The sequence below is a fragment of the Chlorocebus sabaeus genome, chromosome 23, assembly GCF_047675955.1.
Source record: "Chlorocebus sabaeus isolate Y175 chromosome 23, mChlSab1.0.hap1, whole genome shotgun sequence".
Classification (NCBI taxonomy): Eukaryota; Metazoa; Chordata; class Mammalia; order Primates; family Cercopithecidae; genus Chlorocebus; species Chlorocebus sabaeus.
Window position 1 is genome coordinate 66,360,860 of NC_132926.1, and position 26,821 is coordinate 66,387,680.

At 38.5% G+C, this 26,821-nt stretch overlaps 1 protein-coding gene across 1 annotated transcript; it reads left to right on the forward strand.

Annotated features, from left to right (window-relative positions):
• Positions 1–3: 3 nt before the first annotated feature.
• TICAM2 (TIR domain containing adaptor molecule 2) lies at positions 4–23,920 on the forward strand. The gene is made up of 2 exons (XM_008014184.3): positions 4–798; positions 21,253–23,920. The coding sequence occupies exon 2, from the start codon at positions 21,312–21,314 to the stop codon at positions 22,017–22,019; it is 708 nt and encodes a 235-aa protein (XP_008012375.2). The 5' UTR covers positions 4–798; positions 21,253–21,311; the 3' UTR covers positions 22,020–23,920.
• The last annotated feature ends 2,901 nt before the right edge of the window (positions 23,921–26,821 follow it).

Sequence of the window (26,821 nt, forward strand, 5' to 3'; positions counted from 1 at the left end):
AGAACGAACCTGAGAAAAGGGATCTTTCTCAGGGAGTTTTTGGGGGCAGGGGCGGTTGTGCTGCACACCCTAGTCAGGGGTATGTTTGGCTGCAGTAGTCAAGTGAGACAGCTGCAAAGGGACAGGAAATGTCGAGACTATCTTAGGGAACCAGGAGAGTCCCTGTACCTCTGAAGGGTCTAGGGTTTGGTCTGTAAGGAGCAAACATGGTGGAATTCCTTTCTAGATTTTTCTGGGCCTCGAAGTCTGGTTTTTGGGGTACATGCCAAAAAAGAAGAAAAGGGCAGGGAGAGTCCACTAGCCTCGGTGACAGTTCCCCATTGCGGTTTCCCCTCCTCCACCCTTCTTTGCGAGCTCCTTCCTTCTGCCGAGAGTTATCCCGCCACATTAACCCCTGACTCGCAGCTGGACCGCCCCGGCCCGGAGCGCCACATCCCGGGTGGGGCCCGCTGCGGCAACGCAGCCCCCCGGCCGGCCGGCCGAGAGTGGCCTTTCGGGAGCGGCAGGGCGGGCGTCAACAGCAGTCAGGCCTGGCGAGAGGCGACCTCCAAGGGCTGAGGCAGCGCGTCTCCAAAGGCGTGGGGTCTCTGCTGCCCGCGACTCACGCGCGTCCCGACTCTGCAAGCGCGGCGGGGAGCAGGCTGCTGTGGTCGCAAGGACTGGGTTGCGGCCCGCCGTGTAGGGGGCGGCCCCAGCCTCTCGACGCCCGGGGCAAGACGCCCACCGCCTGGGGCGCTCTCTGGACCAGAAAGGAAGACAGAAAAGCCACGGGCTAACCGTGGCGGCGCTCGCCTGCAGGCAAGTACCGGGCACTCTGGCGGGGGCCGCTGCCGAGGGCGCGGGGTGGGCTGGGGGCCAGGCCGCCTGCGCTACCTCCCCAGCCCACCCTACCGGACGGCGCGGGTGCTGGCGCTGCTGTCCCCAGTGGGGGCGGGCGAGCAGGCAGGCCTTTCCGTTTCTTGGGTTACTCTGAAGGGAAAATCCACACAGCTGTCTGCCTTTTTGTTTCATTTTGACTAGAAAACCCATTTTCGAAAAGACACCTCAGAACCATAAGCAAATAGCCCAGAGTCTTAAATGCTCTAAAGGCTCTGGATGAGCCCCTGCCAGGCACACTGAACCAGTGCTGGAGGTTTTGGCGTGGGTTTTTCCTACTTGGCTTTTTGTCCAAAGCTAATTTGGATAAAAATAGTTTGACTGGCAGCTGTGAGCTATTTTTCAGTATATTAGGACCTCACCAGCTTTCCATGGTAGTAAACTTTTTTTTAAAAAAGAAAGTCTTTTAAAATATTCTCACATTATTTTTTTAATTTATCCTTTTAATTTTGGAAAGCAAGAGTGAGAAAGGCTATATGATCTGGAGGTAAAAATACACCACTGTATAGAGTTGAAGTGTTATCCCCTGAACCCGCATTGCACGTCTACAAAGGAGAAGAACTTGTCCTTCTCCACGTGTTTAGTATTCCTTAGATTGGTGTTTTTCAAACAAGCCTGATGGAAAGACGCATTTGGTACTTTTGTTTAAAATGCATCCCCCCTACCTCTGAAAGTTTAATTTGGTAAGCTTGATTTCCAGAATCTGTATTTCTATTTTTTTATTATTTAATTTCATTTTATGTTCTGGGATACTTGTGCAGGTTTGTTACATAGATAAACGTGTGCCATGGTGGTTTGCTGCACCTATCAGCCCATCAATCCTTACATTTTAATATTTTGAAGTAGTAGGTTGGTTATCAATGGAGTTAAGCCACTCCATTTTATATTTCATTCAAGTCAGAAAATAGATAAGCAGATATAGGATACTGACACCTGCATTTGAAGCAAAGTAAATGTGACGTGTACGTCTTACTGTATGGAACTTGAAGTACAAACCATGTTTACACTGTTGAATCATGCACACCTACCTATCTGTTGAGTCATTTGTTCCTTATGATATTCTTAAAATGTATTCATTTAACAAATATCTGCTGTTAAATCTTTTGTCTTTAATCCCCCTAGACCACACATCCCATTCTAGGTCCCACTCCACTACTTTGCTTCTTTTTATAACAAACAAACAAAAATCGTCTTTGAAAGATTTACCTCTAAGTCTCCATTTTCATTTCCCCTGTTTCTTCCTACCCCCTCTCATCTGAGGCTTTTTGTCCCCATTACCCCCTACATGGACCTGACATTGCCAATGGCTGTCTTGTGAAATCCCATATCTGTGCACAGTTCTTATCTTTCCCGACCCCTCAGTAGCATTTGATCACTCCCTCCTCCTTAGTATTCTTTCTTCTTCACTAATGTTCTGCACTAATATTCTTTTTTCTTCACTTGGCTTCCGGGTCACCACATTCTCCTGCATTTCATTCTGCTTCTTTGTGTCTCCAGGCTTCCCCACCACTAAATCTTAGTATGCCACAAAATTCATTTCTTGGCCATATTTTTCTAGCCATACTTTCTCCCAGGACAATTTCTATCCCAAGGCATATTCCTTGGCTATAAATAACATCTATCAGCTAATGACTTCCAAAATTTTGTTTCTAGCTTTACTGCTCTTCTGAGCTCCAGATGTGTATGTCCAGCTGGTTACTCAGCATTTCCATTTGGAAGTCTGATAGGCATTTAAATTTAGTATGGACAGACAGAACTACTGATGCCACACTCACCAAGTTCTCCCTCTGTTTCCCCTCAGCTCCCTCCCCTTATCTCAATAAACAGCCTCAGTTACTGCCATTCAAGTAGGCCGGAATTCTAGGAAATTACTCTTGACTTCTCTTTTTAGGTCAGACCCCGCATCCAAGCATCCAGCAAATTCTGTTCACTCTATCTTGAAACAAAAGATCCCAAATCTGCCCACCTCTCTCTCTGTAAGCTAAGCCACAGTCCTACCTACATGATTGAGAAGTCTCTGCCTCTGCCCTTCCTCCTCTATAGTCTTTTCCAAACAGCAGTGATTTTTGTCATACATACTCAGAACTTTCATTTCCCTTCAAAACCTTCTCATCAGAATCACAAAAAACAACAACAAAAAAACACAAACAAAACACACACACACACACACACACACACAAACAGACTTACAATGGCTTTAAAGCCCTGTATGATCTAGTCCCTGACTACTTCTCTGAACTCATCTTCTGATTTCCCTCTCACCCACTCTACTGTAGTAACACTGATTGTGCTGCTGTTGCCTTTGCCTGCAGCGGGTCTCTGCTAGACCATTGCACACTGTACTCCCTCACTTCTCTGTTAGCATGCTGCCTCAAAGGTTACTGTGCTATTGCAGCAAGATCTGTTTTGCTGCTGGACTTGTGCGGTAGGTTGTTATTAAATACTGAATGCTACTCTCTAGTATTCCATGAAGCTTATGGCACCTTTAAAACATTGTTGGTTGCTTGAGTTCTCTAATATTAAAAATGCACAACCATTTTTCTTTTTAGCCTAATTTTGATAAGATAGACAGTTTGCCTTTAAATTCTGTGTTTTTATAAAATCTCTTCCCGATTTGGAGATTTGCCCTTTAACATCAGTTTTCATTTTTAGATACAGAAAATGGAAGAAAAATATCCAGTTCACTAAAAGGAATATTTGGTGGGGGTCAGTTACCCCCTCACCCCCACCAATAGGGGCAATGGGAAATAGGAAGCAATAATCTAACATTTGGAGACTCTTTGAATGGTACCAGCAACAGATAGTTTATGGGAAGAAGAAAAATAAAGACTCTTGTTCAGAGAAGAATATACAAGTTTCTAAGTTCTGCAGTGACTAAGCCAATATCAGAGTTGTCAAGATTTTATAAGATATTATATACATTCAACTCTTTTTTTTTTTTTTTTTTAGACAAGGTCTTGCTGTGTTGCCCAGGCAGGCCTTAAACTCATGGGCTCAAGCAATCTTCCCACCTCAACTTTCCAAATAGCTGGGACTAGAGGCACATACCACTGCACCTGACTCCAGTTCTCTCTTGAGGACTATGTAGAAATGAAAAACAATATTTTCATCTTTGTGAAGAGGTGTAGCAACTAAAAGATTGTTTAATTTATAATCCTTATTTCTCATTTTAATCCCTAGGAACTGGTTCTGTTATCAGTAGCACAGGTACTATTGCCCCTTCTTTTAAAGGAAAAGAAGACAATTCCTTCTCATTTTAGAATTAGGATTTAAGATACTTAAATATTTCCAATATAAGATTAAATAAAATAAGTAGATTTGGAATATGGAACAAAGAGAAGAGTAGGAGGGTTAAGCGGAAGCTAGGAGTGAAGTTATTAATAGCATCAAAACACCTGCCATAAGCTTCTGTCTGTTGGCCAGAGCGCTCATTAATCTGGAGCTTCCTAGCAACTGAGTGAAGAGATAGGGTCCACAAGATGAAAAAGCAGTGCCCAGGTAAAGATCAGATAGAAGCATTTTTTAAACATTGACTTGCTCAAGGACCTGTTTTAGATACTATGAAGATGAATGTTCTGTCTTCTGGTACTTAAGAAGAGTATTAGAGAAGCCCTATTTGGTTTAGAGTTAGCAAACCCAAGCTCTTGGAATATTTGCATATGAATAAAAAACAGATGAAATAGAGCTACACCTGGAGATAGGCTAAACTCATTTGGAATGTACAGATAGAGCTTGTAAGGTAGACACTTACCAAAGGCATTGGAAAAGATATATATGTATAAGGGAGATACTATTTAGATGGAAATCAAGTCGACATAATTGACATAATTGTTGACAATTACTGACATAATTGATATTTATAAAAATATAAAGCCTAGAAAATGAATTTTTATTTACTAAAAAACTTTTTTCAGATTGTATGATCATTGAAAAAGTGAACATGTGTCTATATATGTACATGTGAAGAACATATGTGAGTTCTTCACATATACATACGTGAAAGAATACATATATACACACACATTTATATATTCTTATGCGTATACCATTCACAGAGTATCAATGTTACTTTTTTGGTATTCACTTGGCCCATGAACAACACAGGTTTGTATTATGTGGGTCCCCTCATATGTGGATTTTCTCGAACAAAACATGGATCAAAAATGCAGTATTCCAGGATTCAAAAGCCGCACATATGGAGAGGTTACTTTTTGTATAGGCAGGCTGTGCAGGCTGACTGTGAGACTTGAATATTCTTGGATTTTGGTATATTCAGGGGTCCTGGAACTCCTAGAATCAGTTTTCTTTAACCTTAAGTATACCAAGAGATGACTGTACTGCATTTTGTTTAACAAAGCTGAAATCATATTCTGTATACTATCTTATAGTCAGTTCTTTTTGCTTTAATTACATTTCATTTTCGTGTCATGAGAAGCATTTTCTCATGTCATTAAAATTATAACATTCTAAACATTTTTAATGGTTTAATAGGATTCAGTCATATGAATAATGTGACATAGTTAATATTCTCTAGTTTTGGGATATTTTGATTTTTACCTCCAGTGGAATTTTAACTAGCTTATGACACTATGTACAAGATCTCTTCTGATAATAAAATATAGTCATCTAACTCACACTTCAAATTTGCAAGAAAATATCTCCATAGATTTCATGCCAAGAGAAAGCTAAGCCAGTGTGAGAAACTGACAAAAAGGTCTGTCAACCTAGATAACAGAGAGAGAGGCTCTCTAAAAGAAAGTAATATTTATTCAGAAATGGGCATTGCAGTGGCAATATGTGTTCCATAGTAAATTGTGTGTACTCAGGGAAGTAAAGGCAGACAAAAATTTTCAAAGTAAAAATGAGGAGGTTTACATAATTGTTTTGAGATAATTATTTTTGGCTTGTGGATAAATAACAAGGGTGGCACCAGTCTGAAGCTGGACAGGAAGTTGCTGGGCAGATGTTCTCGCGGAAGTACTTTTTGTATAGGACTGTGATGGCATTTGTGCAAGGTTCTGGTTTTTGTGGAGACTTTTTTTTGATAATTCTGGTTACTAGGCATATATGTATAAGAACCTTTCCTTCATGGCCTTCCCTGGCTCTGATTGTCTGGTTTTTTAACACTAGTGACTCGATTTTGATTCTGACAACTCTCACAGACCCATGAAGACCCATGTGCAGGGAGCCGGAGGAACAAAGTGGAGAAAAGCATGAGATGGGGTTGGAGCTGAAGTAGTCAGGCTATGCAGGGTATTATTTGTCATATTAAGAAATTTTTATATCAAGCACAGTAGGAAGCCAATGCAGGTTATAAATGGGAGTAAGTCAAATCAGATGTTTTGAAAGATCATCCTTGCTGTTGAGTGGAGAATAGATTAGACTGACTGAGAGTAGGGGACCAATTAGGAGGCAATGCAGAAGACCAGGGTAGAGACATTGATCTAGAATGAAAATGTGGTAGAGAGGAAACTTGAAATGATTTGAGATTGTCTGTTACCGTTAGATACACAGGACTTGGTGATCACTTGGAAGTGTAGGAATAGGAGAGTAAGAGGAAGGCGTCAAGGATACCCCAGGTTTTGGGTCAGAACAGGACAAATGATAATGCCATTTACCATAATGGAGAAGTCTGGGGAAATGAGGCGCAAGCTACCTTCCAGGTCAGCAAGTAAGACAAATTAAGAGTGCTGTGCAATACATATTATAAGAGATGTGAACCAGATATTATGGATATACAGAGGATGAGTACTTAATTTAACTTGGAGATAAAAGGAAATGCAATCCTTGAGTAGTGTCTTGAATCATAAAAAGGAGCTATTCATGTAGATGGTTGGGGAAGGGTATATTCTAAGATGGAACATGGAGGTAAGACATGACATTTGGGGAAACTGTAAAGAGGTGGATATTAGAAGTCTCAAGAGTAACATGGTAGGAGCAAATGTTATGGATAAAAGGAGAGATTGGATCATAGAGGGCCTAGAATGTTATTCTCATAATATAGAGTTTTTCTTGAAGGCATTAGCGTATTATCAAAGGGATCTTTAAGCAAGAGAAAAACAGGATCAGTTTTCCATTGCAGAAAGATCTATCTAGAAATGATGTAAAGAGGAAAGAGACTGGAGGCAATGAAACTAGTTGAATATTATGGGAATCTGTAATCCTCTAAGGAGGAATAATATAGGTCTTGAACTAAAGCATAGGCAGGGAATGGAGAGAATGAGAAAAGAGACAGATATGTTTAGGAGACAGAGTTATTAGCAGGACCTAAAGTTTAGTGAGTGGAGTTGTGGGGAGGGTTTGTTTGAATGGGTGAAAGAATATGAGAATAATTTCTAGGTTTCTGTCTTCATAGGTAGAGAGGATATTAGTATCATTGACCGAGGCAGAGAAGATTGAAGAGGAAAGATTGATTGACTGATTGATTGGTTGATCCATCTGTCTGTCCATCTGTCCATTTACCCTATACTTATTGAATGCCTATTATGGCCCAGGTACTATTAGCTTGACCCAGTAAGCAAACTCTGGTCAACAGAGGGAATGACTGTACCAAGCACAGTTTGATATCTATCACTTATATTAGTTCTTGTGGCCCAGTCTCCCTTGGAATCATGTCAGAGCCGTGTGCAGAGTCAGGGGTGCTACAAACCTAGAGAAGGGAGTGCTGTTTGGAAACAAGTCACAGACTGAATTGAGTCTGTATCTGTCATCTCAGATGGGGATGAGCTTGTCTCCTAAAAAAATCTCCTAAAGTCATGATATGCCTTTAGCCATCATTTATTTCAGTTTATCCAATTGTGAGTCAGTCCTCCTTCTCCCAGGCTGCAAGGGTATTTATGGTACCTTCTTAATGCCAAAAGCTTTCACCAATTCCTAATTGCCTGCTTTTGTATCCTCTTTTTTCTGTGGTCATTTCCTGAAAGTACTTTTAGCCAAAACATCTATCATATATTTTTTTTCTAACAGGTCTAGCCACTGTCACTTTTATGTAGACGTTAAGCATGAAAACTGTTTGCTAGAAAACAACATTTTGGCACACAGTATAAACACCTTGTCAAGCTGCCATTCAGACTGAGGAAAACTTAGTAAGTTGAATAATTTTGTATTTCTTGGCTAAGAGCCAGTGACAGAACTTAGTCTCCTAAGCTGACTGATCTACTAGCAAAAAATGTATAACTCTGCTATTTGGTATTTAAACACACATGCTTACATACATTTGTTTATTTAAAATTATAAAAAGACATCTAAGACAAACAGTGCTCTCATGGATTGGTATTGCATAGGAAAGCACACAACCATATGTGTGTTTGGGTGTGTGTGAATATGTATGTATACATACACACACTTTTAAGCAAGCATATGCAAAGATGCACATATTCAGTGTAATTTTAACACAGAATTGGGATCATACTGTAAGTATTGTAATATATTTTAATTTGATCACTTTTAAAAAAATAAGTAAGTAGATAATGTTACAAAGGTCATTTTAGTCAGAGGAAACACATTTCAGGCATGGATGAAGTTACAGAGCTGAGAAGGCTGAGTATCCTGGCAGAAGAGAAAAGGACCAAGCGTGATACTCACATTTTTGAAAAATGTTTTTATATAGTAATAACATAGAACACAAAAGTGCATAGAGCAAAGTATATAGTTGAATAAATAAATAATCACCCATGTAACCATTTTCTGACCTACAGTCATTTTTTCCAAAGATTTTTTCTTTTCCCCGCGACTCTGCAGTACCTCTTTTGTTGTACATCAAGTGTCCATATATGTGTGAATCTGTTTCAGAGCTCCTTATCCCATTCTATTAGCAATTTGTCTAACATTTTGCCGTATTACATTGTCTTCATTATTGTAACTTTATAGTAAGTGTTGATGCCCGATAGAGTAAGTCCTCCCAACTTATTCTTCCAAGTGTATTGACTATTCTTACCCTTTATATTTCCATAGAAATTCTGGAATTGAACCTGTAAAACTCAACTTAAAAAAGTCTTGTTGAGATTTTGATTGGTATTGCATTGAGTCTATATATCAATTTAGAGAGAATTGGCATCTTTACTATATTGAATATTTCAAATAATAAACATGATATATATGTGCATTTATTTAGTATTTTCCTTTTATATTTTATCTCACTAATATTTCTGCGTGGAAATCTTGCCCCTTTTTTTGGTTAGATGTATGCCCAAGTATTTAATATTTTTTGATCTATTGAAAAATGACATTTTTTAAAATTGTATCTTTTATCTTTGTTATTGGTATTCAAAAATACAATCGAATTGTTTATGTTGACCTTATTATATCCATGTTCTTGCTAAACTTGCTTATCTTTTAGTAGTTCTGGTAATTTTTTAAACTTTCAGATGATAGAAGACCCTTTTATTTCCAGTTTGCTAAGAGTTTGTATAATGAATGGATGTTAAATTTTATCAAAAGATTTTTATTTTTAATTGTCAATGTGATTAGTTACATTTTTTTTTGTTTTTTTTTTTGTTTGTTTGTTTGTTTGTTTGTTTGTTTTTGACACAGGATCTCATTCTGTCACCCAGGCTGGAGTGCAGTGATAGGATCTCAGTTCACTGCAACCTCTGCCTCCTGGGTTCAAGCAATTCTCCTGCCTCACCCACCTGAGTAGCTGGGATTACAGGTGTGTGGCACCACACCTGGCTAATTTTTGTATTTTTAGTAAAGATGGAGTTTTGCCATGTTGGTCAGGTTGGTCTTAAACTCCTGGCCTTAAAATGATCTGCCCATCTTGGCCTCCCAAAGTGCTGGGATTACAGGCATGAGCCACCACACCCAGCCACATTGATCAATTTTTACCTGTCAGATCAACCTTGCATCCCTAAAATAAACCCAACTTGGTTGTGATGTATTATCCTTTTTATAAAAAGGATCCATTTTTCCAATATTTTGTTTATGATTTTTGAAGTAATCATGAGTTAGCTTGATCTATAATTTTCCTTTTTGTAATATTCACATCAGTCCTTGGTGTCATGATTATGCTGGCCTCATAAACATGAGTTGGGGAATGTTTCTTCTTTTTTAATCTTCTAGTTTTATTATTTTTTTCTTTACATATTTGATAGACTTCCCTGGCTACCATTTGAACCTTGAGTTTTCTTTTTGGGGAGATTTCCAATTATGAATTTATATCTTTAATAATAATTGAGAGAGAGAATTAGGAAGAATAGCTAGTGGGTGCTGGGCTTAATACCTAGGTGATATGATGATCTGTGCAGCAAACCATCATGGCACACATTTACGTATGTAGTAATCCTGCATATCCTGTAAATGTACCTCTGAAGTTAAAAGTTGAAGAAAAAAAATAATTGAATTCAGGTTATTTCTTCTGTGTCTGTTTTGAGAAGTTGTGTATTTCTAGGAATGTGTTTATTTCATTTCAGTTCTCACTTTTGTTTATATATGCTTGGTCATAATCTTTTTATTACATTTTAGGGTCTGCAAGATCATCACTGAGATCCCATTTTCATTTCTGACATTGGTTATTTGTGCTTTCTTTCACTGTGTATGTGACTGTAGATTAGCAGCTATTTCGGCATGTTAAAGCTATCATTATTTCCCTTGAGAAGCATTCTTATTGTTGCATCTTTTAAGGTAATCTATTTTCTGTTGCTATTTTTAAGACTTTTTTCTTTGCTATTGGCTCTTAGCAGTTTCACTGTGTTGAAGCTAGATGTGGTTTTCTTTTTATTTTCCTTGAGTTTCATAGGACTTTAAAAAATGTGTGATTTGATGTCTTTCTTTAATATTGCAGAGTCTTCACATTATCTCTTAAATTACTGCTTTGGTTTAATTCTCTCTCTTTTCATTTGGGACTCCAATTTACATATTTGTTATACCTTCTAATTGTGTAGTTTTACCTGCTTTTTACCTGCTTTCTTGTATTTTACATTCTTTTTTTTTTTTTCTCTCTGCCTTATTCCGAAGGGTTTTTTCTAGCTTGTTTTCTAGTTCGTGAGTTCCTTCTTCTGCTGACCTAATCTAACGATAAATCCACCCACTCAATTCTTAATTTCAATGACTATATTTTTCAATTTTAGATTTTTTTTTCTTACCTGCCATGCCTTTTTAAGTTTGTAGTTATCTGACAAAATTCTCAATCTTTCCTCCCCTTGTGCAATCATAGTTATTAATAAAAATTTGAAATCTACATAGAATTTCTATTGTCAGCTGCGTTTGCTGGTTTTCTTATCTTCTTCCAGAGAGGATTTAATTTTTGCTTCTGCCAGGTTCCTGGCAGCAGTAACAATCTTTGATCACTTTAATCTGATTTCAGTGATGGGGGTTATTAAAAAGAATGCTTCAATTCCTGGCAGGATCAGTCTGTTTTTAGATCACCCTTACACCTAGGTGTAGCCTTCAGGGTCCCAACCCAAAGCACGTGACTGGAATCACACTTTTGTCTCGTTAGCCATGAAGGGCTGTCAAAAAGCACAGCACCAGCTTTCTTCTTCTGGACTTGAAAAATACTCTAGGGGGAAAGTTGTCTCTGGGTTTCTATCTTCTGGATTTGTGTTCCATAATTCTTCACTATGTCAGTAGTTCTCTGATGCTTCAAGCCTATTTTTTTTTTCTGTTTTGTCTAGCTTCTCTAGTTATCCTCAGCAGTAGCATTGATCCAAATTACCTAGTCCACCAGTACTAGAAGTGGAAGCTTCAAATAGCCACATTTTGATATTTGAGAAACAGGCCAAGAAAGAGCATTTAGTAAAGGAGACTGAGAAGGAGGAGATGCGAGAGAGACAGAGACATGATGATATAGTTAAATGGATCTTGGGAAATATCTTTCATGACTTTAAAGCCATAATAGAGAGTTAAATAACTTTTCATAGGAGTTTTTTCCTCTTTCCATTGTAGCCTATATCTTTGGAAGAGAAAGATAAGATGATGGTTCTAAAGGGAAAGATATAAAACAAGTATGACATGCAAGTAAAAGCAGGAGAGCAAAAGTGGAAACAGAAGAACCTGAAATATCTTAAAGAAAACTGATTGTCAGCAGCTGAGACATCTGTATAAATCTGTAGCTAATAGATAGGATATGGATGGGTAATAAAGAAAGTGAACTTGAGTTTTTAATACAATGTATCCCCTGAAAGGATTTCCCTCGTTAAAACAAAAACCAAACTAAAGCAATTTAGAAAATGTACATTAATATTGCTTTCTGTCAATAAGACAACCAACTTGTACAGAAATTTCTGAATCCAGGTATGGGAAGCACTATGGAAAGTTTTCATATTTCATTTCTTGATAGATAATGGTCCTTTTGTCTACTTTGTAATCTTTTCCGTTTTCCATATTATGTATAATGTATATGTCATATTTATATTAACATAACTTTTTCTTTTTTTTTGAGACAGTGCCTTGCTCTGTTGCCTAGACTGGAGTGCAGTGGTGCAATCATGCCTCACTGAAGCCCCAAACACCTGTGCTCAAGTGATCTTCATGCTTTTTAAATTTATTTATTAAATGTTTTTTGTAGTCATGGGGTCTTGCTATGTTGCCCAGGCTGGTCTCAAACTCCTGGCCATAAGTGATCCTCCCACCTCGACTTCTCAAAGTATTGGAATTACAGGCATGAACAACTGCACCAGACCCTATATTCACATAGTTTTTTTAAAAGATGTAGCATAATTGATCATTTTGAAAATCCAACAAAATATATTTTGATTGGTTACTTTCTATTCTGGTTGAGTCAATGATTTATATAATAGGAATGATCAAAAGCTATCTGGCTGTCTCTCTAAAGCTACAGAATTCTGTCATATCTTTGGAGCTGTCTAATTAATTTATTCATTCAAAAAGCATTTCTTGAATGTTAACTATATGCTAGGCTCTGGGAATACAGTGATGAATAAGACAAGTTGATCCTTGTTCTGATCGAGTTTACAGTATAGAGGGAAAGATGAGAAACTAAGCAGCTAACCATACACATAAATAATTAATTGTGATTAGTGCCATGAAGGAAAGATACAGAGTGCTAGGCTTTGATAGATCCCGTAACTCTAACCTTTCTAATGCAAGCTCTAATAGCTAAGAATGAAAAGTATAGGTACTGGCTTACTCTAACTGTAAATAAATGCCAGTAGGTAATATTTGATATTTGATAATCCTTTTATTTAGGCTGGGCCTTTGCCATCCTTATTGATTCTCTGCAATCCCCCAAAGAAAGAAAACAAATGACAGCTGATTCTCAAGAATGTTATTTCAATCTAAGATCAAGATGGACTCAAATTCTACTCATTCTGTTCCTGAAAATACTTATTACCCTAGATGCGATTTTTTAATATTTCCAGTGTCTAAGAAGTCTAAGAATAGTCTACATGTTTCTCATCTGGCTGGCACAGATCTGTTCTATTGTGTCCTGACAGCTCGGCAGAGCTTGGCACACTCCCGTGCTGTAGTTGAGGGATCAGCAAACTTTTAGTAAAGGGCCAGGGAGTAAATATTGTAGGCTTTATGGGCTATATGATTTCTGTTGCAATACTCAACTCTGCCTTTGTAATATGACGTAAGCCACAGACACATACATCAGTGAAGGGACATGTCTGCCTTCCAATAAAAATTTATTTACAGAAGCAGGTGGTAGAGTGTGTTTTGGATGTTGTATCAATCACAGTTTAGTTGTGAACAACAGAATCTACTCTAGCTAATTTAAGTAGAAAGGTATGTATTATGAGATATTACAAGATGTACAGTATTACTGGGAAAGTTGAAGAACTGCACTTTAGGTTGGGTTTCTAGAAACACCTCTCAAAGCCACATAACAGACTTGTCTACTCGCCTGGGGCTTTTGGCACACTCAGAAGCCTCCTGCCAAATCAGGAAGCAGCCAGCTCCTTAATTACACCAACTCTACCAGAATCGTAGCCAGCAAAACAGGTGCTTCATGTTCTACCTCCTGGCATATTTAACTCAGACATGTAAGTACATCCGATTGGTGAACTTAAATCACATTTAGGAAACCTAGCATCGAGGGAGTCTGGGAGATAAAAGTTTTTAGTACTTGTGGTACATAAAGTACAGGAAGATACAGTAAAAAGAGACAGGAATAAATTTTGGATGAACAAATCTCTAGTAGATACTGCAGCAGATGCACAGAACACCCCTTTGGCTAATTAACGTCATGGACACCCTTCTTTTCAGACCTAAACTTCTAGACAACAGCAATAGCTGTAATGGTATGCTACCTCCCATTATAATGCAACTCTCCTTCATATAAACAGAAGTGGACTCACCCTCTCTCTAAAAGGTACAACCTGAAGTCCCATAGGTCACTGTATCATCTGTAATATTCATCACAGACATTATCCTGTGACCCAGCACACTCAAGAGTTAAGTATCCTATTCCTCTTCAGAAAAGAAGCAGTGGTGGAGAGACAGAGCTTACCCGGTGCCCAAGAGGATAAGACCTTAATTCTAAGAAGCTTCTACACATGTATTTCACCCTCTTTCTCTTTACTAGCAAATTCCCTTCAGTTTGTAAGCATTCCAAGTATTTCTTCTCTTAATGAAAGCCTCTCCTGACCCTGCATTTAGTTGTGTGAGTATTGGCCTTTCTTTTCCCTCTCAGCCAACCTTTTCCTCTGAATGTCAAGGTGCTAAATGCAGTGGATGCTGACTTCTTGGCAGCCATGGGTGCTGACCACTGCTGAAGCCCTCTCCTCCCTTGGCTTTCAGATCCCATTCTGTGTCTGATTTTCCTGCTACTCCTGGGCCACTCCTGCTTCATTATGGGCCCCTCACCCTGCATATGCTCTTCAGTCATTGATTCTGTCTTTAGCTCTGTCTCCTCTCTTTTCACTACCTATTCTCAGTTACTCACATGATTTAAGCAAACACCTAACTTGTATCCCCAATCCAAAATGCTCTTTTATGCCCCAGACCTACATGTCCAAGTGCCTACTGGACAACTCTTGGAGGCCATGGGCACGCAAGCTTCATAGGTCCCAGACTGGATTACTTGGTCATCCCCAACCCACTTCATCCTGATTATATTGCTTTTCTCAGTGAATGGCACCACCATCCACCAAGTTACACAAGGCACAAGCTTGGAAGGCATCCCTGACTCTTCCCTCTCTGCCACCCCCATTACCTCCTACATATCTTTGTCTCCACTATCACTTCATCTCTTTGGGGCTCTGCTTTCTCACCTATACAATTGTAGCAGCCTCTTAACTAATTGTTCTCCCAGTCTAGCATCTTCCAGTCCTGTAGCCTAGTGTCTTTGCAAACCTAAACTTCCAGACAACAGCAATAGCTATAATGGTATGCCATCTTCCAATAGAATACAACTCTCTCATATAAACAAAAGTGCACTCACCTTCTCTCTAACAGGTACAACCCAAAGTCCCATAGGTCACCATATCATCTGTAATATTCATCATCAACAATTTTAGGACTACTTTAACCTGCATCAAGTCAGACCAGATCATTCGTATTTAACACCTACCAGGGGCTATCTGTCTGCCAGCATGATGAAAGCCAAAGTCCTGAGCAAAATACCTTAGGTCTAAATACCTTAGGTCTTAGATTAAAAAATACCTTTTTTAATCTAGTTTACCTTTCCCCTGCTCTCACTTCTTTCCCTTCCTCTTCTACCTCCTCCTTCGTGGACTTGAGCCATAAATATCTGGTGCAAAATGATTCTAACATATAGTCTTTGCCCTCTGGTACCTCAGTGTTTTTTCAAGTGCTGTTTCCACTGCCTAGAAAATGTCCACCTGTCTTTGTCTTGCAAGTGTGAAGTGTTCCCTGCTGCAGATGGCCCTCCTGAGTGCTTTCATGGCACCTGATACTCTGAATAAAGCACCTGTGCAGTGGGTCCTAATTGTCTTATTTAATTGTCCTGGCTTCACATCTCTAAAACCTAGCATGTTTGGCTGCAGAGTGAGTTTCCAACAAAATATTTATTAATAACAATAAAACATTAACAAAACTTATTAATTGAACACAGGAATCTTGATTTTACAAATATTTGCCACAAGATGGTGCTGTTCAGATATGGAAGAAAAAGGCTCCCCAAGGCTGAAGGATTCAGTACCAGGTGCAATTACTTTAAATATGTTACAATTTTAATATTGCTACATTCATCGGTCACCATACTTGACCATCATAAGCATTTGAAGTCAATTAAGTACTGTCTTTCTCTTGAATTGTTTTCTTTCCTTAGCAGCTGGGGTACCCTCTCTTCTGGTTTTCCATCAACCCATCAACCTTCCTGACTAGTTCTTTTCTGCCTCCTTTGCTGGTTCATTCTGTTCTAGTTTGTTTGTCTGTTTTTTTCCCAACACTCTACTTTTATTAATGGTTTTATTAATGGTTTATGAATTGCATGTTGTCATAGCAGTAATGGGTAGAAGTGACTAACAAATTGCCATAAATCTAAAATAAAGACAGATCATCAGCTATCCAAAAATCATTTGTAACATGATACAAATAAAAAATCACTGCAGGAATAGTAATCTTAATAATAATGACCACAATAACTCCACCTTCATAATGTTGGTGTGCCATAGGGCTCAGCCTTTCTTTTTCTATCTGTACTCACCTCCTTAAAATCCTGTGTAGTCTTTCATGATCTTAGATTGTCTTTTTCAAATACTATCTATACAAAGATAAAGGTCAAATATGCATCTCCCCGTTGGACCTTTCTCCTACACTACAGACTGTATATTCAATGCCTAGTCAACATCATCAGCAAATCTTCTCAGTTCTACTTTCAAAATATGCCCCAAATTTAGCCACTTCTCACAACTTTTGCTACTGCCATCCGGGTTCAAGTCATCATCATGTTACTATTGGGTTTCTGCAACAGACTGCTAACGAGTGTTCCTGCTTCCACCCTTCCCTTCCTGCCTTCTATTCGCAATGTAGCAACCAAAGTGATCTTATGAAAACTAGTCAGATCATGTCACCCCTCTGCTCAAAATCCTCCCCTGGCTTCTCCCCTTGCTTAACTCCTTCTCGGCTACCCTTGGCTCCCTCCAGCCCCACGGCACCCCTTTGCAGTTTCTATTTTTTCCTAATAGTGTTTGGATCCTTGATTTGTCTCTAGCCTCCCTTTTTTATCTAATTCTGTTAATTTATCTCATCTTTGCTATTTTTGTTTCATTGATTACATATTCTTTTTAGTACCTCCGAGAGCAAGGGTACTCAAAGTGCTTGTCCATGATAATCTAAGACGCATGCACCAGAATGTAAACCATGCTGCTTCCTGCTTTGAGAGTGTCTTGCTAGGAAAAAAAATGTCAGCTGAACTAAACAGCATAATTAGTGATGTAGTTGATTTACATCCTGGCACAATCTGCTTATGTCTTCATTGGTAAGAAACAGTTCAGAGACTGGCATCTTGTTCATGGACTACACTTTGAGTAGCACCATCCTAAAATGTAAACATTTGTTGTATAAATTTTTTAGCTTCTTTGTTACGTATTTAATAGCAATAATGGCCGCTAACATTTATTGAGTACTTACTATGTGCCCAGCACCATTCTAAGCCATTTTGATCTTCATAAACCCCTAAGGATAGGGACTATAATTATTTTACAGATAATGAAATCAAAGCAAAACTATATTGATTAATTTATACAAAATCACAGTTATTTTATAGCAGGAAGGGGATTTACACTCAGGCAGTCTGATTCCAGAGTGCATAGTCTTCATGAAATGGAATTTTAAATCTGTTTTTGTATGCTATGATTCTTCTTTATATTCTTTTATATTTCCTGTAATATTTTACATATTTACCATAGCATATTTGCCATGTTTTTTTTTTTCTTTCATTCCTCTTCTGTTTAATATAGAGAATTCTACTGGGGTCCTCTTTTGCATAGATGTAAAGTGGATACATTCTGGACTCTCCTTCCTTCTTAGATAAGATCTTCCCTTCAGAACTTCAGTTTAAGGGCACCATTTGGATTGATTATGTTTCTTCACATTTCTGTTTCTTGAGGGGATGGATATGATTCACTCTGTTGGGCTTTGGTGAATAGTAATTGGTAGTTTTTGTCTTATGTCTTTTCTGGGGCAAGGGATAGAGTTGGGGTGTCATTCTATCAAGTTATAAGTTGTTTTTTTTTTTTTTAAAAAAAAAGCTTAGCCCTATGGAGAGCAATTTGACCAAATGAATCACTGTTCCAAATGGAAATCCCATTGGGGGAATTGTTCTATAGACAAACTTGCGCACATATGAAATGCTTTTTGTACAGAATTATCCATTGCAGCATAGTTTATCCTAGAAGTAGACTGGAAACAACTCATATATCCAAGAACAGGGAATGATTATGGGATAGCCACATGCTGCATGATTATGTAGTTGGAAATAAGAGGAAGTTCTCTATGCGCTGTTATGGAAAGCCCTGCAGATATAAAGGGAAAAAGCAATGTATACTAATGTTTATCTATCCACTGCTGTTTGGCATTTATATGCCATGTATATGTATGAATAATGATACTTTTTTTGAAAAGAATAACAAGAATATTCTTTCAAAATATTCTTATTTTGAATTTTGGGACATTTTTGAAAAAAGGAAAGAAAAATAAGAATATATGTTCATAGAGAAACAGTGGAAAGATGCAGGAGAAACTGATAAAAGTGGTCACTAGCAGGAAACCATGGGGATAAGTAACAGAATGGATGGAGACACACCACCACCTTTTTTTAAAAAAAAAGTAAATGAAAATGTATATACATACACATTTTAATTTTTATGAACAGTGGTCTCACATGCATCTCCCAAGTGGCACCCTCACTCTCCTTCCATTTAGCTGAAGCAAGGAGGTGAAACCTCAATTTTTTAAGCCTGGTGTTCATTGTTCTGATGGAGGAGGACTTTAAAGGAGGCTTTCCAGGATTCCTTTGGCCAACTTCAGGTTTCCTTCAGCATGCCATGCCTTTCCTTTGTTCCAATAGAGCCCTTTTTATTGATGAAGTTAATCAGCCCACAGTGAAGCACAGTCATGTCCTCTCACTTCCTCCCAGCCCTGGGAACCACACTGCAGTAATGAATCCTGACCATCTCTCCATGTCTGAGTCACAGTGATGTTATGAACAGTACAGCTTTCCACAGCTTGTTCCCTTGGCAGTCTCCTTACTTCCTCCCTCCAGATTAGAAGGTTATAGTGAAGTTTTATAGACATTGCCACTAGCTTTTTTCTCTCGGTGTGATTAGGTGGGTGACACTGCTTGGAAGTTGGAACAATGCATCATAGATTTCTGAAGTCTTTTGCTCTTTTTTTGCTAACTGGCATTTAAGAAAAATAAGTCGAAGTTGTAATTCTTTGTTTTTATTTTAAAAGATTTTGTGATCTGCCTTGACACACTATCTTACCCTAGAAGCTTTTCATATTCTTTATAAATGACTGTTATATTCCTTCAAAGCACTTGTCTGTACCAGCTAGTGACTAAGATAATGGTGTTGAATTCAATGATAAGTGTAGATCATTTTAATTGACAGAAAATAGATGCCTCTGGATGGTTTAACAATTGTTTTCTCATTCAGGGGAAACTTCTTTCTGCAACTTTGCATAGCAAAAATTTTTATAATGCAGGAACAAAAGTCAGCAGTGAATCCTAATCAGTGAAGAGAGTCCAAATTAATTTGGTTTTATTATTTTGGATGTATGTATGTCACATTTTAGAGTTATTATGCCTTAGAATACCTCTTGGTAACTAGCACAATGTACCATGGAGCGAGAACCTAAAGTACAGACAGAGTGAATGACAGGGAGTGGTCAGCAGTTTCCTCACTAGTCAGAGGCAGCTGCAAACATTTTTACTCATATACATTAGAATGAAATTCTCTATGTTTTTTTCCTTGGTTTTGGTTCCCATGACAGTTTTCACCACTTTTGTTGAACAGTTTCTTCTAAACCTGAATTATTTAGGCATATGTAGCCATGTTACTTATGTTGTTATGAATGTTATAATTTCTTCTTGAGGTCTGGCCTTTGCCCATAAAGAATAAATAAAAATGCTCTGGAATATAGCCTGTGGCTCATATTTGAAAATATGAAACCTGTATTTATATATTCTAATTGTTGTCTTTTGATAAAAGAATTCCCCTTGAAACTGCCTGTTTAGGGGGTTTTATTAGGAATATTGCCAACGTTTTCTGAAGAGTTATTTAAATTAGATTCACATGGTGTACTTTTCTTTCACAGTTGATGTGGTTCTTCCACTCTGAATTTAGAATTTTTTTAAATAAAAGAATGAGTCTAGGCCAGGCGCAGTAGCTCATACCTGTAATCCCAGAGCTTTGAGAGGCTGAGGTGGAAGGATTGCTTGAGCCCAGAAGTTCAAGACCAACCTGGGCAACATATGAAACCCCATCTCCTCCAAAAAAACAAAATTAGCCAGGTGTGGTGGTGTGTACCTGTAGTCGCAGCTACTCCAGAAGCCGAGATGGGAGTACGGCTTGAGCCTGAGAGGCAGAGGTTGCAGTGCAATGAGTTGAGATCACACCACTGCACTCCATCCTGGGCAACAGAGCCAGACCTTGTCTCAAAATAAATAAATAAATAAATAACAACAACAACAACAACAAAAAAAAGTCTAGACTATAATCATTCTTTGTTGATTTCACTGGAGAAAGTCTCAAGTCTTTGTTTCTAGAGTTCACTTCCAAACTGAGATGTTAATTTTTCCCTAGGTGAATAAATATATTTTTTTCAGTAGCTACAGAATTTATTGGAAAAAGATATTTCTTACTTTTCACACACTCTTATTATAATTTATTCTCCATTAGATTCACCATCACCACAATGCCTGACTCCTGACAAACAAAAAAAAGCTCTGAACCAGTGAATCCTGGACATCATTTCACTTGACATTTCGGATTTTCCATTTATGTTAAGTCAGTAGAGATGCTGCCAGTCATTGTTAGGATATTTGTGTTCTATTTTGTTGGTGCTTGATACGAAATATATTTATGCTTAATATTTGAATATTCAGTTTCTTTAGATTTTCGTGTTTCTAGTCTGCATGGTAATTTGATAATGGAGAAATTAGATTTAAACTGTGTAAAAAGATAGAGTGGTACCTCTCACGAAAATACCAGCGTAATTTATTTCAATCTGGAGGTTTGTAGTGCTAATGTAACGCCATTTACATTTTCCAAATGTCTCCTATTAAATTGGACCCTTTATTTAACATACCCTTCAGCTACCTCTGAGAGCCCTTGTGAAGTTTACAAAAGGCTAGTAGTTTAGCTTCCCAATTATCTGTTTGTCATTTATGTAGTTGGATCTGTCTATTATAATCTTTTTGAGCTTTTCAGGTTAAATGAAACTTTCCATTTTAAATGTTTTGATTAAATTTATAATATTCTTCTGTTTTGTTACTTCTTTTAGATTGAAAAGAAATGCTGAGAAATACATAAAGTTTTCCTCTTCTGCCTTGGATATTTATAATGGGTATCGGGAAGTCTAAAATAGATTCTTGCCCTCTTTCTCTCTCTTGGGGTAAAAGGCACAGTGTGGATACAAGTCCAGGATATCATGAGTCAGATTCCAAGAAGTCTGAAGATCTATCCTTGTGTAATGTTGCTGAGCACAGCAATATAACAGAGGGGTCAACAGGAAAGCAGGAGGGAGCTCAAAGTGTGGAAGAGATGCTTGAAGAAGAAGCTGAAGAAGAGGTGTTCCTCAAATTTGTGATATTGCATGCAGAAGATGACACGGATGAAGCCCTCAGAGTCCAGAATCTGCTACAAGATGACTTTGGTATCAAACCCGGAATAATCTTTGCTGAGATGCCATGTGGCAGACAGCATTTACAGAATTTAGATGATGCCGTAAATGGGTCTGCATGGACAATCTTATTACTGACTGAAAACTTTTTAAGAGATACCTGGTGTAATTTCCAGTTCTATACGTCCCTAATGAACTCTGTTAACAGGCAGCATAAATACAACTCTGTTATACCCATGCGGCCCCTGAACAACCCCCTTCCCCGAGAGAGGACTCCCTTTGCCCTCCAAACCATCAATGCCTTAGAGGAAGAAAGTCGTGGCTTTCCTACACAAGTAGAAAGAATTTTTCAGGAGTCTGTGTATAAGACACAACAGACTATATGGAAAGAGACAAGAAATATGGTACAAAGACAATTTATTGCCTGAGATGAAACATATAACATGTGGCTGACTCCTGTTTTGTAAACCAAATGATTAATCTTCACTTGACAAAGCAGTTTCTAGGAAATGTTTAAATAGAAGAGAGTCTTAGCCTTAAAGAAACCCATGGAGCACAAGAAAGATAAATTTCTCCAGGACAATCTATAAAATTGTGGTACTTTTTTATGTTTCGGTAAACTTGACATTATCAGTTGCAAGGGCTTTTCTTTCACAATTTTCCTAGTTCATGGATATGAAAAAGGAATTCTCAATCCGTATTCCTCGTACTGAACATTGAACAAAAACTTGTATGACAGACATTTTTTAAAATGTGACAACACTTTTATTCTCTGTATTTTGATCTCAAAGGATACAGAAAAAAAATGGCCCCAGGAGATCTGATCACACCTCCTCCTGAGACGCCTCTCAGGGATGTTGCAATAAGCTTTCGGGTACTATCACCTAGAAATATGAATTGCCAGAATAGAACATTTAGCATATTGAGTGTTGATGCATATAAAATCAGAAATAGATGTGAGAATGGTGGAACTTTTTAAAAGAACCCAGTCAAATGTGTTTTCTGCTGAAATCTGCATATTCAGAGGTATTTCCTACCACCGATTTCACAGCCCATTTGATAGTGTGGTAGTCAGGGACTTCATGGAGTGGTGTTCAGACGTCCCCTGGGGCTTAAAGCTCTTCATATTAGTCATCATCTATAATTACGGCTTTCTTTGCAGAGCTTCTAAAAGGCGTATAACTGTGTGAGTGGCCAGATACTCACTTTTAAAATCAATAACCTCTCTTATGGAAGCTTTAAAGAAGTTACCCTCACACACAATCCTCTTCTCAGGAAGTATTTCTCATTTAGGTCTTCAAAGTAGCCTAACTGTGTGCATGTGTGTGTGTAATGGGTTATTTGTAAAGACTTTGGATAGAAGGAGATGTATCTTATTACCTCCTGTTCTAGAGCCCCATGCTTCTAACAAGCCAGAGAGGCCCCAAACAGGATTGTTTCTGTTCACCACAGCCCTTCTGCCCATCTGAGATTGAGGGAGCATCATCCACTTGCGATCAGGGATGGGGTGGAGAATGGATCATGTCATGTAATGAGAAAAGCACTCTTCAGGATCATGAGACCTGGTTCTAGTCCAATCTCTGCCGCTGAAGATGAATGTAACTGTGGGCAAACTATTTACCCTCCTTTATATGTGAAATGAAAGGGTTGAATTGATGGATCTCTAAAGGCCTTTGTCCTCTATGAGGATGTGAAAAACTAGGAACCACAAAAGGGAACAAGCAAAAAAGTTCGGATTTGACAAAGTGATATATAATAGTTGCAGAAGGCTTTATATATGCTTATAATGAAAATATCTTTTTTGTATATTGACAGCATAATTGATTTTTAATGCTGTCATTACACTTTTAAAGTCACAGAAAAAAATATACATGCTTACTCAGGTTTTCTTAAAAATAAATGTTTATAGAGATCCTTGAGTAAAGACATTTTGCTTAATTTCTTTCTTCTTATCCCCACTTGTATATCCCCTACCAGTACTGGGATCTGCACACATCTTTTTGCAGTTACCTCTTCGTAGCCATGAACCAAAGCATTCTATGGGGAGCATGCAAGTAAGTCAAGCCTCTTATTCTGTTAGTACTTACTAGAGGAGGAGATTGTTTTCATTGCATGGCAACATTTTCTTAGCCTTAGCATTCTGATAGTAGCTGACTACTCACTTCTCTTTTTCAGTTTTCATAATAAGTGTTCATTTTTTTGCCATAATGCTTCCTGTAAAGCCAATTTTATATACTAATAAAACATGAACTGCCCACTCTTCATGTCTGCCAAACTTGGGGCAATTGATGCTAAATGGTATTTTTAAAATAAATGTTTTTATTCTTTACTTTTGACTAAACTTGTTTATTTTCAACTCCAATGAAGATTGTGGAAGAGTGTTTTGAAATGAAGCATCGATTTGTACTTCATAGAGCACCAGACACAATGTCTAACCCAATTTGGAGTTCCATATTTTTTTATGATGAAGAAAAATGTTAAGTACTGAATTATTATATATGTTGAAATTATCAATTGTAACAAAATAGCTAAACTGAGGATGAAAACAGGTAAAGAGGTGGGCTTAGTCATGTGTTTGTGTGTTGTGTACATATGTGCATGTGCACACACACATATCTAAGTGCATACACATATCAGGAAATCTGGGAAATTTTGCACCATGCTGAGGAGCTTTCATTTTGAGTACTTTTGGGGCCTTATGGCCCACCCTGGAGCTTTACAGGGAAGAACCCGAGTTGAGTCTTATGCATCATTTAGGAAAACCCCATGCCACATGGCCTAAACCGTAAGAAAAAAATATTATCTGACTTAACAAGAGGTTCGCCAAGGTACAGGGGCTCAAAGATGTCATTAAAAACCCAGTCATATACTGAAATATTACTGAGTTCTAAAAAGGAATGAAATTCTGATACATGTTATAACATGGGTGAACCTTGAAAACATTATGCTAAGTAAAATAAGCCAGGTACAAAAGGACAAATATTATATGATTCCACTTATATGAGGTAGATTCACAGAGACAGAAAGAATAGAGGTTACTAGGGGCTGGGAGGAGGGAGGAATAGGGAGCAATTGTTTAATGGGTACAAGAGTTTCTTTGGGGGTGGTGATGGGTAATGGTGATGATACACAACATTGCGAAACGTACTTAATACCACTGAATTGTACACTTAAATATGGCTAAAATAGATTTTATGTTTATATATATATATATATATATATATATATATATATATATATATATATTTCTTTTTGAGACAGAGTCTCGCTCTGTCGCCCAGGCTGGAGTGCAGTGGCCGGATCTCAGCTCACTGCAAGCTCCGCCTCCCAGGTTCATGCCATTCTCCTGCCTCAGCCTCCCGAGCAGCTGGGACTACAGGCGCCCACCACCTCTCCTGGCTAGTTTTTTTTTTTTTTTTTTTTTTTTTGTATTTTTTAGTAGAGACAGGGTTTCACCGGGTTAGCCAGGATGGTCTCAATCTCCTGACCTCGTGATCCGCCCGCCTCAGCCTCCCAAAGTGCTGGGATTACAAGCTTGAGCCACTGCGCCCGGCCGTTATATATATTTTACCACGTACAAATTGAGTATCCCTTATCCAAAGTGCTTGGGGCCAGAAGTGTTTTGGATTTTGGATTTTCTAATTAGAAATGCTCAACTTGTAATTAAAAAAAAAAAAAAGAAAAGGTGAAAAAACAATCCCAGGTTCTTTCCATCTTTTTGCTCTGCCATTCTCAGTGTTTCAGTTGAGCTCCCTTCCAAGGTGTAGCCTGACTGCTCCAGTGTCCGACACCGTATACAGACATGACAGGGTCCAGCCTAATAAGATGATAGAAGTGGTCCAACCATGTGGAAAAAAAAATTCACTGCATTATTGAAAATTGTTGATACCCAATAATAATAAAGAGCCCTCTGACTCCCAGCTGGTTCCATTATTTCAAAATTCTCCCTACCTCTACCCTGAGTGGATACCTCCTAGCCTCCCTGTCTCCCAACATCTTCCAACACCATTTCTAAGTCATTAAAAACCCAGTCATATACTGAAATATTACTGAGTTCTAAAAAGGAATGACTACCTGGATTTGAATTCCACCTCTTTCCTCTATAATTGATGTTCTTAAGCAAGACATCTAACTTTTTTGAGTCTTAATGTCCTCATCTAAAAATAAAGATCATAAATACCTCCCTGAAAGGTTATTTTGAGGATTTAATGAGCTAGTGCCTCACATATAGCTACCATATCTATGCTACTAGACCTATTTTTTATCGCCTACACACATTCAATCTGCAACACGGGTTGGCGGGGAGGAGACATATGCCTTTTTACATACCCACAATCCTATCCTTGGAAACCTCGCAACTTTTAGGGAACAGATTTTAGACAAAGACAAAGGAAGATGCAAGGTCTTGTTCCCATGTGCAGTACAGCCCCTAGTTGGCCACTGAAAAAAAGAGGAGCCCCCTTGATCAGCAAGAGATGTGTGAACTGTTAATGATGAGAATGAGTGCAGAGGAAGCTGTTGGCATGAAGGATGCAAGAGCACAGTGCCATGATTCTAACAAGTAAGTAAAGTTGGGCCATAAACTAGAAAAGTAGGAAAATGGGCCGGGCGCGGTGGCTCAAGCCTGTAATCCCAGCACTTTGGGAGGCTGAGACGGGCGGATCACGAGGTCAGGAGATCGAGACCATCCTGGCTAACACGGTGAAACCCCGTCTCTACTAAAAAAATACAAAAAACTAGCCGGGCGAGGTGGCGGGCGCCTGTAGTCCCAGCTACTCGGGAGGCTGAGGCAGGAGAATGGTGTGAACTCGGGAGGCGGAGCTTGCAGTGAGCCGAGATCCCGCCACTGCACTCCAGCCTGGGCGACAGGGCAAGACTCCGTCTCAAAAAAAAAAAAAAAAAAAAAAAAAAGAAAAGAAAAGAAAAGTAGGAAAATGGAGTCTAGGAGTGCCAGCTTTGAAGCCAGTTAGGAGGAAGAATGGCTCAGACCTGGATGCCTTCAGTGTAGTTTTGTGGCTCCTTACACTAAAAAATGCTGGATCAGCTTTGTATTCATTTAATTTTGGAGGGCAGGGGGTGTAATCCATTTAATGTAGCTCTTTTCTGGGGCTTAGCAACTCCCAGATAATTTTGCCTTATTTGGGAATAGTCTGCATAAGTTTAGTTACACTGTTCCCCTTGGGTTGGGTGGAGAAGGGAGTAAGAGTATCACTAGTCTGCTCTGCTCCTT